The sequence below is a fragment of the Anopheles funestus genome, chromosome X (assembly GCF_943734845.2).
Source record: "Anopheles funestus chromosome X, idAnoFuneDA-416_04, whole genome shotgun sequence".
Taxonomy (NCBI): domain Eukaryota; kingdom Metazoa; phylum Arthropoda; class Insecta; order Diptera; family Culicidae; genus Anopheles; species Anopheles funestus.
In genome coordinates this window covers 8,528,626-8,544,390 of record NC_064597.1, presented here as the reverse complement: position 1 = coordinate 8,544,390, position 15,765 = coordinate 8,528,626, and the positions used below count along the sequence as shown (strand labels likewise).

The 15,765-nt window shown below is 38.7% G+C and overlaps 1 protein-coding gene across 2 annotated transcripts; it reads right to left on the bottom strand.

Moving 5' to 3' along the window:
• Nucleotides 1-9,850: 9,850 nt before the first annotated feature.
• LOC125766879 (uncharacterized) lies at nt 9,851-14,547 on the bottom strand. Of its 2 annotated transcripts, XR_007418700.1 has the most exons (6): nt 13,926-14,547; nt 13,232-13,273; nt 13,043-13,147; nt 12,926-12,967; nt 12,348-12,783; nt 9,851-10,833 (listed from the first exon to the last, which is right to left on the bottom strand). XR_007418700.1 is itself a non-coding variant. In XM_049432960.1 (5 exons), exons 1-5 carry the CDS (start codon nt 14,092-14,094, stop codon nt 12,590-12,592), a joined length of 552 nt encoding a protein of 183 aa, XP_049288917.1. In that variant the 5' UTR covers nt 14,095-14,547; the 3' UTR covers nt 12,107-12,589. The 2 variants fall into 2 exon arrangements, 1 of the variants encoding a protein (XP_049288917.1); XM_049432960.1 differs by lacking the exon at nt 9,851-10,833 and having other exon boundaries at nt 12,107-12,783.
• Between the last annotated feature and the right edge of the window lie 1,218 nt (nt 14,548-15,765).

Genomic DNA, 15,765 nt, shown 5'->3' with positions numbered 1-15,765 from the left:
AAAAAATTTCAAAAAAATTTTCCACTCGAAAATTTCATAAGGCTTACCCCTTACGATTTTTTTGGGAAATTTTGCAAAAAAAATTAAATTGTTTTATTTCAATGCCAATGGGTTGCAATGAGTTTCTTTTCACTCTAATAATGCTTGAAATAAAAAACAGAGTGAAAAATAATAAAAAAAATCGAAAAATTAAAAAAAAAATGAAAATTTTCCTCATTTTCGCACCAAATTTTGCCTATAACTCGGTCGGTATCCAACGGATCGCCAAACTTTAACCTGTGGTCGATAGGTGGCACCAATGGCTACATTTTCTTCTCGGACAGCCATGCCCTTAGATGTCTGTGCCAGAAGTTATTCGAGGAACCAAGTTCCTTACCCTGTTTGAGAAAATGTAAATTTTTCTTCATTTTTGCACCAAGTTTTGCCTATAATTCGGTCGGTATCCAACGGATCGCCAAACTTTAACTTGTGGTCGATAGATGGCACCAATGGCTACATTTTCTTCTCGGACAGCCATGCCCTTAGATGTCTGTGCCAGAAGTTATTCGAGGAACCAAGTTCCTTACCCTGTTTGAGAAAATGTAAAATTTTCTTCATTTTTGCACCAAATTTTGCCTATAACTCGGTCGGTATCCAACGGATCGCCAAACTTTAACCATTGGTCGATAGGTGAAACCAATGGCTACATTTTCTTCTCGAACAGCCATGCCCTTAGATGTCTGTGCCAGAAGTTATTTGAGGAACCAAGTTCCTTACCCTGTTTGAGAAAATGTAAAATTTTCCTCATTTTTGAGCAATGTAGCAAAAATTTTAAATGTGATATATTTTGATGGGAATTTGTTGCAATAAGTTTCTTTTCACTTAAATAGTGCTTTAAATTAAAAAAAGAATAAAAAATCAGAAAAAAATTTCAAAAAAATTTTCCATTCGAAAATTTCATAAGGCTTACCCCTTACGATTTTTTTGGGAAATTTTGCAAAAAAAATTAAATTGATTTATTTTAATGCCAATTGGTTGCAATGAGATTCTTTTCACTCAAATAATGCTTTAAATAAAAAAAGAGTGAAAAATAATAAAAAAAAAGTCAAAAATTTCAAAAAGTTTAAAAATTTCATGAGGCTACAGTCTTACTTTTTTCTTGGGAAATTTAGCAAAATTTTATAAATATACGTATTGGTCGTATTGACGTTAATTGACGGGTTGGTTTCCTGTCTGGGAACATCTGGAAACAGGGACCTTATTGATCTCGTCATGTTCTACCAAAATGGAAACTTTTGTTAGTTCACGCGTTTATTCCTAGGTGTCGCTTTGCCACATGTTCGTGTCCTAGCTAACTAGGATGCTCTGATCACCACAGTACTCCTCTCCTAGACCGGTCACCGGTGTTACCGATAGCGCAGAGGGATTATAACTCTGCGTTGTGATCGCAGTCGGTCGATATGTTATCGTCCTCCTTTTCTCCGGTCTCCGGTGATGCTGGACTGGACGTCGGCTCTTGGGTTCGAGATGGATACTCGGCCGATGGCGGGTTGTCCGTTGGTGTTTTTCGTTTTCGCGTCGGGTCGGGTGGATCGTCTGTTTTGTAGGCCGATTTCAGGCAATGTTGGTGGTTTCAGGCGGTTGTCCATTTATCAGAATCTTGAAAAACTTAAGGCTTCGCTGAAGTATCCAGTATGATCCTTGGTAGGGTGCTTCGGGCCAACGAGAAAAGTGGTCGATGATTGTCCGGCAGTAGCGGTTGCCGTTGCTGCCTGCAAAGGTCCGATGATGTCTTCGTTGACGTGAGAGAACTTTCGCTCATTGACACGCGATACAATTCGTTACAAAGTTCTGGGTCTCCCTGTTGAAGTCCTGCCAAACGAATCGTTCCGTCATCAATTTGGCGGTGGCTCGTGCTCCAGGATGCCTGTGGTTGTAGACGGCGTGTAGAAGTTGTTTCCGGTGTGACTTCGTGATGTAAGGTCGAATTATTCCACCAGGACAGTCGGCGTACAGTGATTTGTGGGATCGGCGTCTTCTGGAGGTTCAGGCTCGATGGTGTCTTCCAACTCAGTATATCAGCTAGTTCTGGATCGCTGGCTTATTCCTCTGCACCTCCTTGTTCTCTAGTTGTTCGTAGTCGATACAAGGCATCACTTGTACCGTTTCGATGAGCGAAAGATGATCGGCGGTTATATTTCCTTTTCGCGATCAAGTTTAGCTGACGCGCTCGTCGTGGTGACGCGTTGACGTGTGTTTGCCGGAAAGCGTACGGTAAACGTTTGTGATCGTTAATGATCCGGAATTCATAACCCTCTGACAGATGGTTGAAAATGAGCTACCCAGTGCGCCATCTGTTAGCGTATAGAGCAAACGGGAGTATTATTTGAAAGTGAAATCTGCCATCTATCGGAAATTTGGCTTAACTTTAAAGCATCTTTTTAAGACGCTTAAAAAGCAAACAAAAAAGCACGTGGTTGTTGGTTTTGTTAATCACCAGCCACGTGGTTAATGCGTTAGTAACTAGTAACAGCCCAAGAAGCCCACCCGAAAGCGTTTAGGACATACATTAAATAAGCAAATTAGAGTTCCGAAAGACTGCTTCGTCATGCGTGACTCGAACGCATCGCAGACATTGTTGAAAATACTTCACCTGATCAGGAATTTTCCACCGCTAGGAAGAAGAGCACGAGCAGGCACTGAACTCCAGCTACTTGGGTGACGTACTGCCTGTAGGAGTACTCCAATTGACTATTTACTGCTTTTTAAAATAAATGATAGTGAGTTGAATGGTCATTTTAGTAATAGACAACCCACTTGCTACCAATTACTCTTTCATTTTGCCCCGCGAGAGGTCTAACAGAAAGGTGTCATTTTCTGTCTAACCCTCTCAATCCGAATTCTTGTGGCGAACCCTTCAGGCAACGTGTTTCTGTGTCCACCTCTCTGGCCGCTGCTAATTCGTCGACGGAGAGACGCTCCAGCATCACCTGTAGCTTCTCGTCCGCTTCCGAAGCACCTGGTGTGCTGAACCAGGTTGGTCTTCTCTTCATCGCACTTTCGCTGCAGTTATCCGGTGATCCACGCAGTAGCCTCACTAACTCCTTTCCAGCTGCCCTAGGCCGCTTAGCAAGAAATGTTGCAGGTTCTCCGAATGCACCGGACTCGAGCAATTGTCATTGAGAAGACCACGTCCGAGAGAACACGATGCGTTCAACGCACGTATCGGTTGAGCCTCACTACTCTCTCTCGGAATTCCACTGCCACTCGGAAAGCCACAGTTTACTGCTGATGGCCTTGACCGACCTCAGTACCTTCTCTATCGACGCGTTCCTGCAGACGAGTTATTATGGTTCTAATTGCCTCTGCAATGTAACGCCAGTTTTCACGGCTGGAGAGCATCACGAAGGTGAATTTCGCCACATATCGCACACCCGGCCATTCGGGACACTGTGACTCCCTGATAAGCTTCATTATCAGCAGAAATCAACATGAGACGTGGCACACCTTGTGGGAACTTATTCTTTTTTTTTGAATTTAAAATATTAATTGAGTGAAAAGAAACTCATTGCAACCCATTGGCATTAAAATAAAACAATTTTATTTTTTTTGCAAAATTTCCCAAAAAAATCGTAAGGGGTAAGCCTTATGAAATTTTTGAGTGAAAAATTTTTTTGAAATTTTTTTCTGATTTTTTATCCTTTTTTTAATTTAAAGCACTATTTAAGTGAAAAGAAACTTATTGCAATAAATTCGCATCAATATATCACATTTAACATTTTTGCTACATTGCTCAAAAATGAGGAAAATTTTACATTTTCTCAAACAGGGTAAGGAACTTGGTTCCTCGAATAACTTCTGACACAGCCATCTGAGGGCATGGCTGTCCAAGAAGAAAATGTAGCCATTGGTGCCATCTATCGACCACAGGTTAAAGATTGGCGATCCGTTGGATACCGACCGAGTTATAGGCAAAAGTTGGTGCAAAAATGAGGAAAATTTTACATTTTCTCAAACAGGGTAAGGAACTTGGTTCCTCGAATAACTTCTGGCACAAACATCTAAGGGCATGGCCGTCCATGAAGAAAATGTAGCCATTGGTGCCATCTATCGACCACAGGTTAAAGATTGGCGATTCGTTGGATACCGACCGAGTTATAGGCAAAATTTGGTACAAAAATGAGAAAATTTTTCATTTTTTTGTTGAATTTTTTGATTTTTTTATTATTTTTCACTCTTTTTTTTATTTCAAGGATTATTAGAGTGAAAAGAAACTCATTGCAACCCATTGGCATTAAAATAAAACAATTTTATTTTTTTTGCAAAATTTCCCAAAAAAATCGTAAGGGGTAAGCCTTATGAAATTTTCGAGTGGAAAATTTTTTTGAAATTTTTTTTTGTTTTTTTATTCTTTTTTCAATTTAAAGCACTATTTAAGTGAAAAGAAACTTATTGCAACAAATTCCCATCAAAATATATCACATTTCAAATTTTTGCTACATTGCTCAAAAATGAGGAAAATTTTACATTTTCTCAAACAGGGTAAGGAACTTGGTTCCTCGAATAACTTCTGGCACAGACATCTAAGGGCATGGCTGTCCGAGAAGAAAATGTAGCCATTGGTGCCATCTATCGACCACAAGTTAAAGTTTGGCGATCCGTTGGATACCGACCGAGTTATAGGCAAAACTTGGTGCAAAAATGAAGAAAAATTTACATTTTCTCAAACAGGGTAAGGAACTTGGTTCCTCGAATAACTTCTGGCACAAACATCTAAGGGCATGGCCGTCCATGAAGAAAATGTAGCCATTGGTGCCATCTATCGACCACAGGTTAAAGATTGGCGATTCGTTCGATACCGACCGAGTTATAGGCAAAATTTGGTACAAAAATGAGAAAAATTTTCATTTTTTTTTTTGAATTTTTTGATTTTGTTATTATTTTTCACTCTTTTTTTTATTTCAAGGATTATTAGAGTGAAAAGAAACTCATTGCAACCCATTGGCATTAAAATAAAACAATTTAATTTTTTTTGCAAAATTTCCCAAAAAAATCGTAAGGGGTAAGCCTTATGAAATTTTCGAGTGGAAAATTTTTTTGAAATTTTTTTTTGTTTTTTTATTCTTTTTTCAATTTAAAGCACTATTTAAGTGAAAAGAAACTTATTGCAACAAATTCCCATCAAAATATATCACATTTCAAATTTTTGCTACATTGCTCAAAACTGAGGAAAATTTTACATTTTCTCAAACAGGGTAAGGAACTTGGTTCCTCGAATAACTTCTGGCACAGACATCTGAGGGCATGGCTGTCCAAGAAAATGTAGCCATTGGTGCCATCTATCGACCACAAGTTAAAGATTGGCGATCCGTTGGATACCGACCGAGTTATAGGCAAAAGTTTGTGCAAAAATGAAGAAAATTTTACATTTTCTCAAACAGGGTATGGAACTTGGTTCCTCGAATAACTTCTGGCACAGACATCTCAGGGCATGGCCGTCCATGAAGAAAATGTAGCCATTGATGCCATCTATCGACCACTGGTTAAAGATTGGCGATTCGTTGGATAACGACCTAGTTATAGGCAAAATTTGGTGCAAAAATGAGGAAAATTTTCCTTTTTTTTATTTTTTTGTAATTTTTCATTCTTTTTTTAATTTAAAGCATTATTTGAGTGAAAAGAAACTCATTTCAACCAATTGGCATTAAAATAAAACAATTTAATTTTTTTTGCAAAATTTCTCAAAAAAAAGCTAATTCTTTTACTCTTTTTGCAACTGGACTCACCGCTACATGCTTACACTCATGAGTGAGTAAAATTACCGAACCTTAACTTATACGTTTATGCCGGGTTTTTTAATGACTCCGAAGTGAGTCGTTAAACGAGCTGACTCCTAATAACGACTCTTTTACTCTGAGTTGACTCACTAAAAAGAGTTGTTATTCTCATCTCTAGTTCACTCCCGTTGTCATTGCTAGAACGACACTTCTCGTTCTCTCTCTCTCTCTCTCTCTCTTTCTCTATTTTGATTAGTTCTTCGTGCTCGTGTAAGCAGGTTGGTGGTGTATGTGATAAACGGTGCCAGTTACACACGACAGGAGCAGGTATCAAATCCCTTCGGGACCGTGTCCACCTTAACAATGACTATTCGGCTACGTGGTTAAAATATGTCTAGTAAGTCAGAAATGACTATCAATGCGGCCAGGCCGTTTTATCTGAATAAAAAAAAGGCAGAAATGACCGGCACGACCTCTGTGGTTGTAAAGCCAAGAAGAGAGAGAGAGAGAGAGAGAGAGAGAGAGAGAGAGATCTTTTGTGTGCAACGTCGTACTGACCAGAAGTGTCTTGTATTCCAACATTCCAGTTGATGAGAAATGGGCACATCAAAGTAGCCTCAAAATTGTTACTGGGGATCTCCTCACAAAACCCTCCCCTTATCTTCCTCCCTCAAAGCCATAGCACAGGCCAAGCTAAATTCAGCTAAAGGTAGCTTTAGTCCGCCACTGCAAACAGGAAAATATCTTCCCCCATAAAACGGATATGTAAAAGAGAGAGAGTGAGTAGACACCGATACCAAAGTATCGACATTTTTTCCAAATTTCACCTCCTCAACATCCAAGCTCACCCCATTCGTGTCATTACCGTGTGAACTTTCGGTCTGCGGAACTCTCGAAGCTGCTTTATCCAAACAGCTGCTGGAACACTAGTCTTAACGAGTAACATCATTCCCATCCCAACATGTGTTCAAGCCAGGCCAACTGGAGCCTCATCCGAACTCCACCAAACGAAACATCCGGTACCTTCCGGGCTCGGATCGTCGGGTCGTTCTTTTTAAAATTCTCCCTCTTTAAAGTAACAGTGTGTTCCTACCCTGTATCACAGCATTTGCGTGGTGGGTTGAAAACGATAGATGCATTTACAGCAGGCATGGGCAACCTGCGGCCCTCAAGGTTATTGATGTTGAATGTGGGTCGCAGCTCTATAACATTACAGCATTAATCTCCCTTACTCACTCTTACTCAGTGTGCACTCAGAGTGCTCTCTTTCTCTCTCTCTCTCAACCCGTCTCGTGCAGAACACACTGTTGCCGTTTAGTGATGTTTTGTGCGTTCTACCAAAATTCTACAACCGGAAACGTGTCTCGTACGTCTACGACCCTCGATGGCCGGCTTCAACACAAACGTAAACCGGTATGTGATTGCCAGCAAAATTCCAGCAAAATTCAAAGATGCCCACAAAGGGGAGACCCTTTCTATTTTTTTATTATATTTTATTCTTTTCTATAGTTTTCTTTTACATGTTTTGTTTTATGTTGAACTGAAACGGAAAACCTTAGTGAACCGGTATGCGGGGACGGATGCGGTGTATGTGATAAACGGCGACCGTTCCACACGATAGGATCTAGTATCAAATCACATCCGGACCAGTATATCCGTAGCAAGGCCTGCACTATGAGAGAGAGAGGAGAGAGAGAGAGAGTGAGAGAGAGAGAGAGAGAGGGAGAGAGAGGAGAGAGATAAAGAGAGAGAGAGAGAGAGAGAGAGAGAGAGAGAGAGAGGGAAACAGAGAGAGAGAAAGAGAGAGGAGAGAGAGAGAGGGAAGAGAGAGAGAGAGAGAGGGAAGAGAGAGAGAGAGAGAGGGAAGAGAGTGAGAGAGAGGAGAAAGAGAGAGAGTGAGAGAGAGAGAGTGAGAAAGACAGAGAAAGAAAGAGAGAGAGCGAAAAGAGAGAGACAGAGAAAGAGAGACAGAGAGAGAGAGAAAGAGAGAGGGGGAGAAACAGAGAGAGAGAAAGAGAGAAAAAGGAGAGAGAGAGAGAGGGAAGAGAGAGAGTGAGAGAGAGAGAGAAGAGGGAAGAGAGAAAGAGAGAAAGAGGGAGAGAAACAGAGAGAGAGAAAGAGAGAGATAGAGAGACAGAAAGAGAGAGAGAGAAAGAGAGAGAGAGACAGAGAGAGGAGAGAGAGAGAGGGAAGATTTGATCCAGCTAAGCATAAAGCTCCCCGGAATTGTTTATATTGTGCGATGAAAAAGGTGCAAAATAAAAACCCTTACTTAAAAATTACAGGTACAGTCGTTATCAGTTTCCTACGTGCAGATGATTTGTTGACATGAACGATCGATCGAAAGTATTTCCAATAAACAAAATGTAACCACCTCAGGGTACATCGCTAAAGTATCTTCAATAAACAAAACGCACCTCTGGTTAGAACCATTCCAAACTAACCATCATGTGCTGGTGCTATTTACCCTCAACGAAAGCAAAACGTATACCCAGTACACAATCAAATCAGCGAACAACAAAAGTTGGCAAAAAAATAAAAAACGAAAACCGTCACACTCACCTCACACCGGTGCTACCGCATAACAGCATTCCATTATTTGCGTGTGATGTTTGCAGCCTACCTCAACAAGCAGTCGTTGGACGTCACGGTCACTCTTACACTTTGGTTCTAACGGAAACCGCGAATACAGTCGTTCGAAGTCGCTTGAGGTGCGAACAGCTTCCTTCGTTGCGCTCCGTGGGTGCTTTTTTTTGGTGCAATTTCTATCCTGGTGAATTGCTGGCGGGAGGAAGAAAAGCTTCTCAAAAATATTTCAACAAATTAGAAACAAAACAACAAGCAAACGGAATGAAGCCCACAATGGAAGGTAGGTTTAAAAGATTGGCGGAGGATTAATTTGCAAAACTTGATTTAAAAAAAAATACATAAAAACACGGTGCGTGCGTGTGCATTTTTTTTCCTAACACATTTAGGTAAATTCAACAAGAAAAATGAGACAAAAACCTGGACACCAACCTGGAAGCCTTCGAAGCCGGGAGAGTTTCAGTTTGAGTTCTTCGAAGATCAGGAACTCAGGCAAGATAATATTTGCCATGCTTGCAAGCGGCCCCTAGACCGTGCTTCCGACGCTTCCGTTAATCCAAAGCAAACGAAAAACTGATGAGAAAGCATGACTCATACGTACGGATGCGCGCAAGGAGGGAAAAGGATGGAAAGAGATGTGCGCAAGGAGGGATAAGGATGTACACCACTACAACGTAAGGGAGTAGCAGACGATATTTGGAGAAAAGTAAGCGACAAACCCATCATCAACGTTGGAATATTTATACATTTTTGAGTTTTTGGCAAAATTTTAAGCAGTTACCTTTTTCATGTCTTCTTCTTGCTCGGTTAGAAGAAAAGAAGAAATTTTACCACGTAGCAGGATAATCAGTCCTTGCTACGGGGGGGACGGTCCGGATGGGATTTGAACCCCAGTCCTGTCGGTGTGGGCCGGCGGCGTCTATCACACACACCACCGGACCGTCCCAACTTTTTCATTTACATTTTCAAAATTTATATAAACGAGGGAAAATAAAAGTTTAACTTTTGTATAAAAAAAAATCATAATCGTTGTTTGCCTCTTTTCCTTCACACTGTAGAAGTAATGAGAATATACGAAGCAAAAGTTGGTGACATCATGTTACTTTTCTTTTCATTATTTTTAAGCAAAAATATTTTAGTACATTTTGTAATATATTTCACTGCATAACAATGGTTTTAAGAAACACAAAAACGGATATGTTGTTTTATGAAAAAATCCATAATATTATTGAAGTATTTTGAAGTATTTTTTTTTATATTTAATTTTTTATATTACTAGCAATACTAACCCATTTTTCGGTTTGTTTTTTTTCTTTAACTATGAATTTTTTAATTATGAAAAAACAGTTTTATACTAACGCTAAATTCATTTATTTTTCAAGCTTTTCAATAATTTGTTTAAATCACAAATGAGGTGGAAACGTTTGAATTTCTATTTCTATGTGTTTTATAAGGCATATAATTTTTTTTACAGTTTCTATTTGTATTTTTATCAGTTTTCTGTTTTGTTTCGTTTTTTTTGTTCTGAATTTGTATCTATTTTGTTACTAATGTTTCAAAGTGTCAGCGATGTAAGCAGTATCGTTCGTAATATTCTTATGCTTGGTTGTATCCACTATCAAGCATATTTATTCTAGGTACTTCTAATGGAATTAATTAATTCAGGACGTTTCATTCCTCAAAATCAGTTCTTTCTATTCTAAGCTTCCCTTCTTTTTCTTGTCCTTGGCTTAACGAACTCTAAAAGCTCGTGCCGGCTATTTCTTATCTTATATTTTATCTTATTATATATCATTAAGGAACTTATACTCCATTATTTAACGATTCGGTGGTTATTCGTCCATTATTGTAAATATTATCGACAGATAATTTTTACGTACAATTTTTCGATTTTTTTTTAATTCTAATTAAATCTAACTTATTTAAAAAAGAAATCTATTTTTGTTAAACTATTATTTCTACTATCCGGGATAGAAATGCTTCATAAGTCTATAGTAAACAAAACGATTTAAATTCATTTTTAAAACGTTCTTTAAGATCATAGAAATGCTTCATGCTAAATTATAAGTTTATAATAAACTAAACGATTTAAATTCATTTTTAAAACGTTCTTTAAGATCATAGAAATGCTTCATACTAAATTATAAGTTAATAGTAAACAAAATGATTTAAATTCATTTTTAAAACGTTCTTTATGATCTTCAGCATATTTATTAAACGTTTTGGCAAAGGAACAATTGGAAAAGATCTATAGTTCATTAATCATCAAAAATGTTACCATTTTTGTAGCTCTTATCTTGATTCATTTATGAGTTCAAAATTAATTCCATTATAATTGTGTGGCTTTTCTTCACTGATGAATGGTTCATTTGGTTTTGTTTGTGTGTAAGTTATTTGGTGCTGGACTTGTGGTTGCTTTCACGTCTCTATGGAGGTACTTCTGGTGGTGGTCAAGGCAAACAAAATGGTCGTTGTAGGTAGGTTCGTAGCGCTGAAACAAAAGGAAAAATAAAAATATCATCAAAATATCATCGCAAGAGCATATTTTAAGCTTGCAATGTTTTATTGAAAAAATTTTTATAGCAAAACCCAGCTAAAAAAAACAAAAAAATCCACAATGGGAAGGGAACGAAATATACCAATTACGCCTTTAGTTGTGTAAATAACCTGGCGCCTCCATCCACTTTGCTTATAACAAAGAATGTTTATAATATGTTCCTAAACTTTTTTTTTGCAAGAGGATGTGTAGCTTCGGATAAATACAAAAAAATTCAATTCCGACATTACACCATCTTTTAGAAACAATTAATTCCACCATGGAACGTTGGGGATGGGAATGGAAATTAAAAAAAAAACATCTGCACAAGCATCATGAGTTGATAAATAATCATTCCATTCACATAAGAATTAAACTCTGACCAGCAGAAAAGTTTTTAAAAAAATCGTAATGATTATTTCTCTAATCGATTTTTAGTCCGAACAGCAGAGAAGAATGAAAGAAAAGCAGCAGATTCGTTTAACAGTTAGAACAAACACAAGCCAACCGCTTCTCTCATGTGAAGCAGTCTTCCTACTCAGACACCTTTTGCTTGAAGCGTGTTAGAACAGTTCCCAAGTACCGCATGACGATAACGAGCTCGAAAATGGCGGTGTTTATCAGCTAAAAAGTTTTGGTCCAATCGCAACAAACCATCCTGGGTAGGGGAGGGTCTAGGGGATGTCTGCTGTAAAGATAGCAAACACCTGGTTGCAAGCCATCCTCACTTCCAACTACGGAGCTGGTATTAGTTTTGTCCAATCGCAGCAAAACGGCCACAATAACGATATCGCAAACAATGTTCAGAGATATGCAAGGCGACGACCAGATCAAAAGAAAAGAGATAGTAGTAACATGGAATAGCTCTTGGAAGGTGCCGGGGCACTTGAATGATATCGACATCATTGGACGTACATCAAGAGAACAAACCCCTGCCTGTCGGAGACTCTACCGTCTAATAGGACTCGCCTTGATAGAAGAGTATTAGTTGATGGCGACGAACTCAAGGTAATTGAGGAATTGGAATAATATGCCAAATCTTGAAATCTGAATCCTCTACAAACTCCTACTATAGCTCTAGTTCTTCAACAAACACGAGTCTTGAATATTGTTGATGAAAGACGTTATTTTAGACTAACTTTTTCGAAATTTGAGAGTTTTTTAGGCAACTTGAGTCTGTGGCCAAGACCGAAAGTTTGACACGGTTGAAGAGGATGCTCCTCCAAGAAGACCAAGTGTCCTGTAGACCAAGTGAATTCTTGGTTGCTAACCTTTTTTCCTATCAACAGTGTTTGCCAGCCACTTCATACAACCTTTGCTCAGCAGTATTGCTCCACAAGTCATCGCCATCTTCCCTCGCTAACGCTAATAACTACCTGACAGAGTCTATTATGTTCAAATACTCCTGCGAACATGTCGAAAACCGCCCCAAAAAAAACAAAGTTTCATCCCAGGACATTAGCACTTACATGAAATCAGCTCAGCTTTCTTTTGTTTTCTTCAATTTACTGCACTTCCTAGACCTGCTGTAGTACAGCTGGTGCTGCACACTCGCCGATTGCCTCCTGGCGTTGCGTTACCCTTTTCGAACGGCTACAGTACCGCTGAATTCGGACCATTTTATATTTCCGACCACCGAGCTGGCGGTTGAGAAAGATACGGAAAAATCTGTACACCGGCGACAAAAATCGGTCCGCTGCAAATTCAACATTCAGCGCTGAAAAGAGGCGGGATGTGAGTGAGTTTTTTTTATATCAAGTTCCAATTTGCCGTCATACTCACAATTACGCCATGCCTTCAACGACCTCGGTGCCGGTGTGTCGGGATTCCATTTCAACAGTTTGGAGTAAAGCTGTGGAACGTCCTTGAAATAGATTTTACTTTGCTGATCATCGTCCGAGTTGTCTAAAATAAAGATACAAAAAAAAACAAGTTTAAAAATTACATTTTTAACAAAAAACAGCGAGCATAAAACAATTTATAAAAAACACTTAAAAGTGAAAGTACTTAAAAGAAGAGAAATCAATAAACATAATTAATCGCTTACCATCCGGATAATTTAATGATCCATATTCGACCGGTGGAACTTCTACGATGGGAGAAAAGAAAAAAAGTTAGATTATAAAATTAAAAACAAAAATTTATCCATTTCTTCTATGCTTACCCGTGTCTCTTTTTACTTTTGATTTTCCCGTTTTTAATTTTCGCTTAAGAATTTTTTTACGTTTCCTAAGACCAACGCCTTTTTTAGCACGTTTCTTGTTGGAAGCTGCTTACCGGGGAAAGAAACAATACAAAAAACACAAATTAAACATTGCACGAAATGAATGAATGTTAAGTTAGCTAACCATACCAGGTTGAATTGTTGGCTGCGCCACATCAAGATGCTCCTCAGCTGTAATGGGAATGTGAATATAAATAAATTAAAAATACGAACTAATCATAAAGCTAACTTATGTTTACATTCCTGTCCAACATTAAAAATAAAAGTAATCTAAACATTTGTGCCAAAGAAGAAAAAAATGTCATCTGCTAAACACTTCGCATACCGCAACAAACAAACAAAAATTCCTATCAGTAAGGTCTGGAACGAAAGATCCCATTGTTCGCTCACCTATCGCACCGACATCCGTAATGCTGACACCGCAACTAAACATCCGGAGAAGTGCGCCCCGGATGTACGGACAGGCGTATCTCAGTGGAACCCGACAGTCCATCGACAAAATAAAAATGTGCTAACCTAACATTCGGCAAAATTTTGATGATTTGTTTGAAGAACTAAAACACGCGTGCTTTGATGTATATGTGTGTGTATGTGTGCATGTGCTTTTGGAGAATTTAGATTTGCATTATGCTTCACCTTAACGCAACACACCTCAATCTGAGGTAGAAAAAACGTGAAAAATTGATGTTTTTTTTCTAAACAAAACTAATTGAAACTAAAATTCCACTTCTAACACTAACTAACTCGGGCTTTCTAATAAATTTTTCGGTGCCATTGCATGCCCAGCAGTAAGGGTTTTTTTTGGTACCATACTTACCTGTACCATTGTTCCCGTTTTCCATCTCCGGTGCAATCGTGTTATCCTGCGCCGCTTCACACGCTGTCTCATTTCCGCTACACGGAACCGCACCGTCATCGTCCAACGGCAGCATCATTTCTTCCTCTTCCTCTTCTTCCATTTTTACCTTTATCACCGCACTGTCGTACATCATGCGACCCTTAAGATGGTTGTGTTGGTAGCGTCACCTTCAACGTTTTATCTTTTTAGCAAAGAAACGTTTTTTTTTTCTTCACTTCACAGCACCTCCCCACTGACAGCTTCACACACCGAACACACACCGAAAAACGTGAAAGGGAAAAGCAAAGAACAAAAGAATTTACTATTTGTCCTAACGAAATTTCACCACTGAAGCGTCCGAACGTCACGGCTATCAAAGAGAAACTAACTATAATTCTTCTATTTTCTCAGCAGTTCCGCTCGACTTCAGATCTACCCACACACGCACACTAACACGCGAGCAAATAAGGGTTAGAAAAGGGACTTTTACACCACTACTACGCAAGCGCCTACTAGTATGCGCATAGTTAGACTTTGCTTTCGCTGTGTGTGCGGTTAGTTAGACGCTCTTTCTCTCTCTCTCTCGATAAAGCTTCCGTTCTCTCAAGTCTCGTACATTTGTATCTAGAATAGCGATACATGTAGCATAGTTAAAACATTATTTTACGGAAACTGTGTGAATGTGTTGACTTTACTTATAAATTTTATAAAAAATACAAACTAAAAATGTTTTTTTGTACAAAAGAGTATAAAAATACGGCAGGAAAAGGTACTCTCACTACGTGTGACGGACGATCCTGCTAGAAAGAGTAAAACCATAAACCTTCCTTGAGGTCCACCAAAGAAGAGAGTGAGAGGGCTACTCATACAAATGCTCCTTACATGTCTTTCCGTCTCTTTCATGTATGTTTGAACATAGTTGAACAACCCTTAAGATGCATAGTGCATGTAGCGTTGGTTTGTTTTTTTTTTTACAAAAAATATTAATCTCTCTCTTTTGTTGGCTTTTAACGCCCTGTAAGGCCACGCCGGCCATTACTGTCTTACTAGACGGTTCGGATGAGATTTTGGTCCGCTCCTGCCGTGTGGACCGGCACCCTTTTATCACATACGCCACCCGGATCGCCCCATAAAAAAATATTAATATAAAATTTCTCGCTGCGACATTTCTCAAAAGTAACTCAATTTTGCAAACAAAGCAAATTCGCTCGGCGAGACATTTCTGTGGCTACTGAGATGAAATAATTCTATGTGTTTCCATAGCAACGACATTTAGATATTTTTTTTTATATATGGGCTTTTCATCGCATTTCATCGAATATTGACGAGAAATGTCACTCTACGTCTATTTGCTCGGTTAGACATTCCTAAAAGTGCGCGGAAAAGAGTTATTTACAAAAAAAAAATTTTTTTCAGTGACAATATGACTTTTATTATCTTTTTGTGTATGTATTGGAACGAAGAGTGATTTGAGGCAATGAAGAAAATATTTGTAAGATCCTTTCTCAACACACCAAATTTTGAATATTCCTTCCTTGCTCAACCCATGCTGTAAACAGTTGATCATAAACAACCACAAAAAAAGCTTCACTGCCATCTACCGTACCAATAAAAAAAATTTCATCTTTCGCACTGTAAAATCGAAAGAATGAGAAAGCTCGCGCTAAAAAACAGCAAACCGCCTGCAATTCTCATTTATAATCTTTTCGTTTCCGTTGTGTCATGTTTCTTCAGATAAGAATTGAATTTCTGCATTTGTTATCCTGCACAACATAATAAAAGCTAATTAACTTTACGCTTGCGCGCTGGTTCAATAAAACATTCC

Bases quoted from the DNA above. Each gene is read 5' to 3' on its own strand.
- LOC125766879 (XM_049432960.1), bottom strand. From the start codon at position 14,094: ATGATGTACGACAGTGCGGTGATAAAGGTAAAAATGGAAGAAGAGGAA. The intron at 12,968-13,042 runs GTAAGCATAGAA...CTCCCATCGTAG, and splicing joins AAAAGTAAAAAGAGACACGG to AAGTTCCACCGGTCGAATAT. The intron at 12,784-12,925 runs GTAAGCGATTAA...TCTTTATTTTAG, and splicing joins ATCATTAAATTATCCGGATG to ACAACTCGGACGATGATCAG.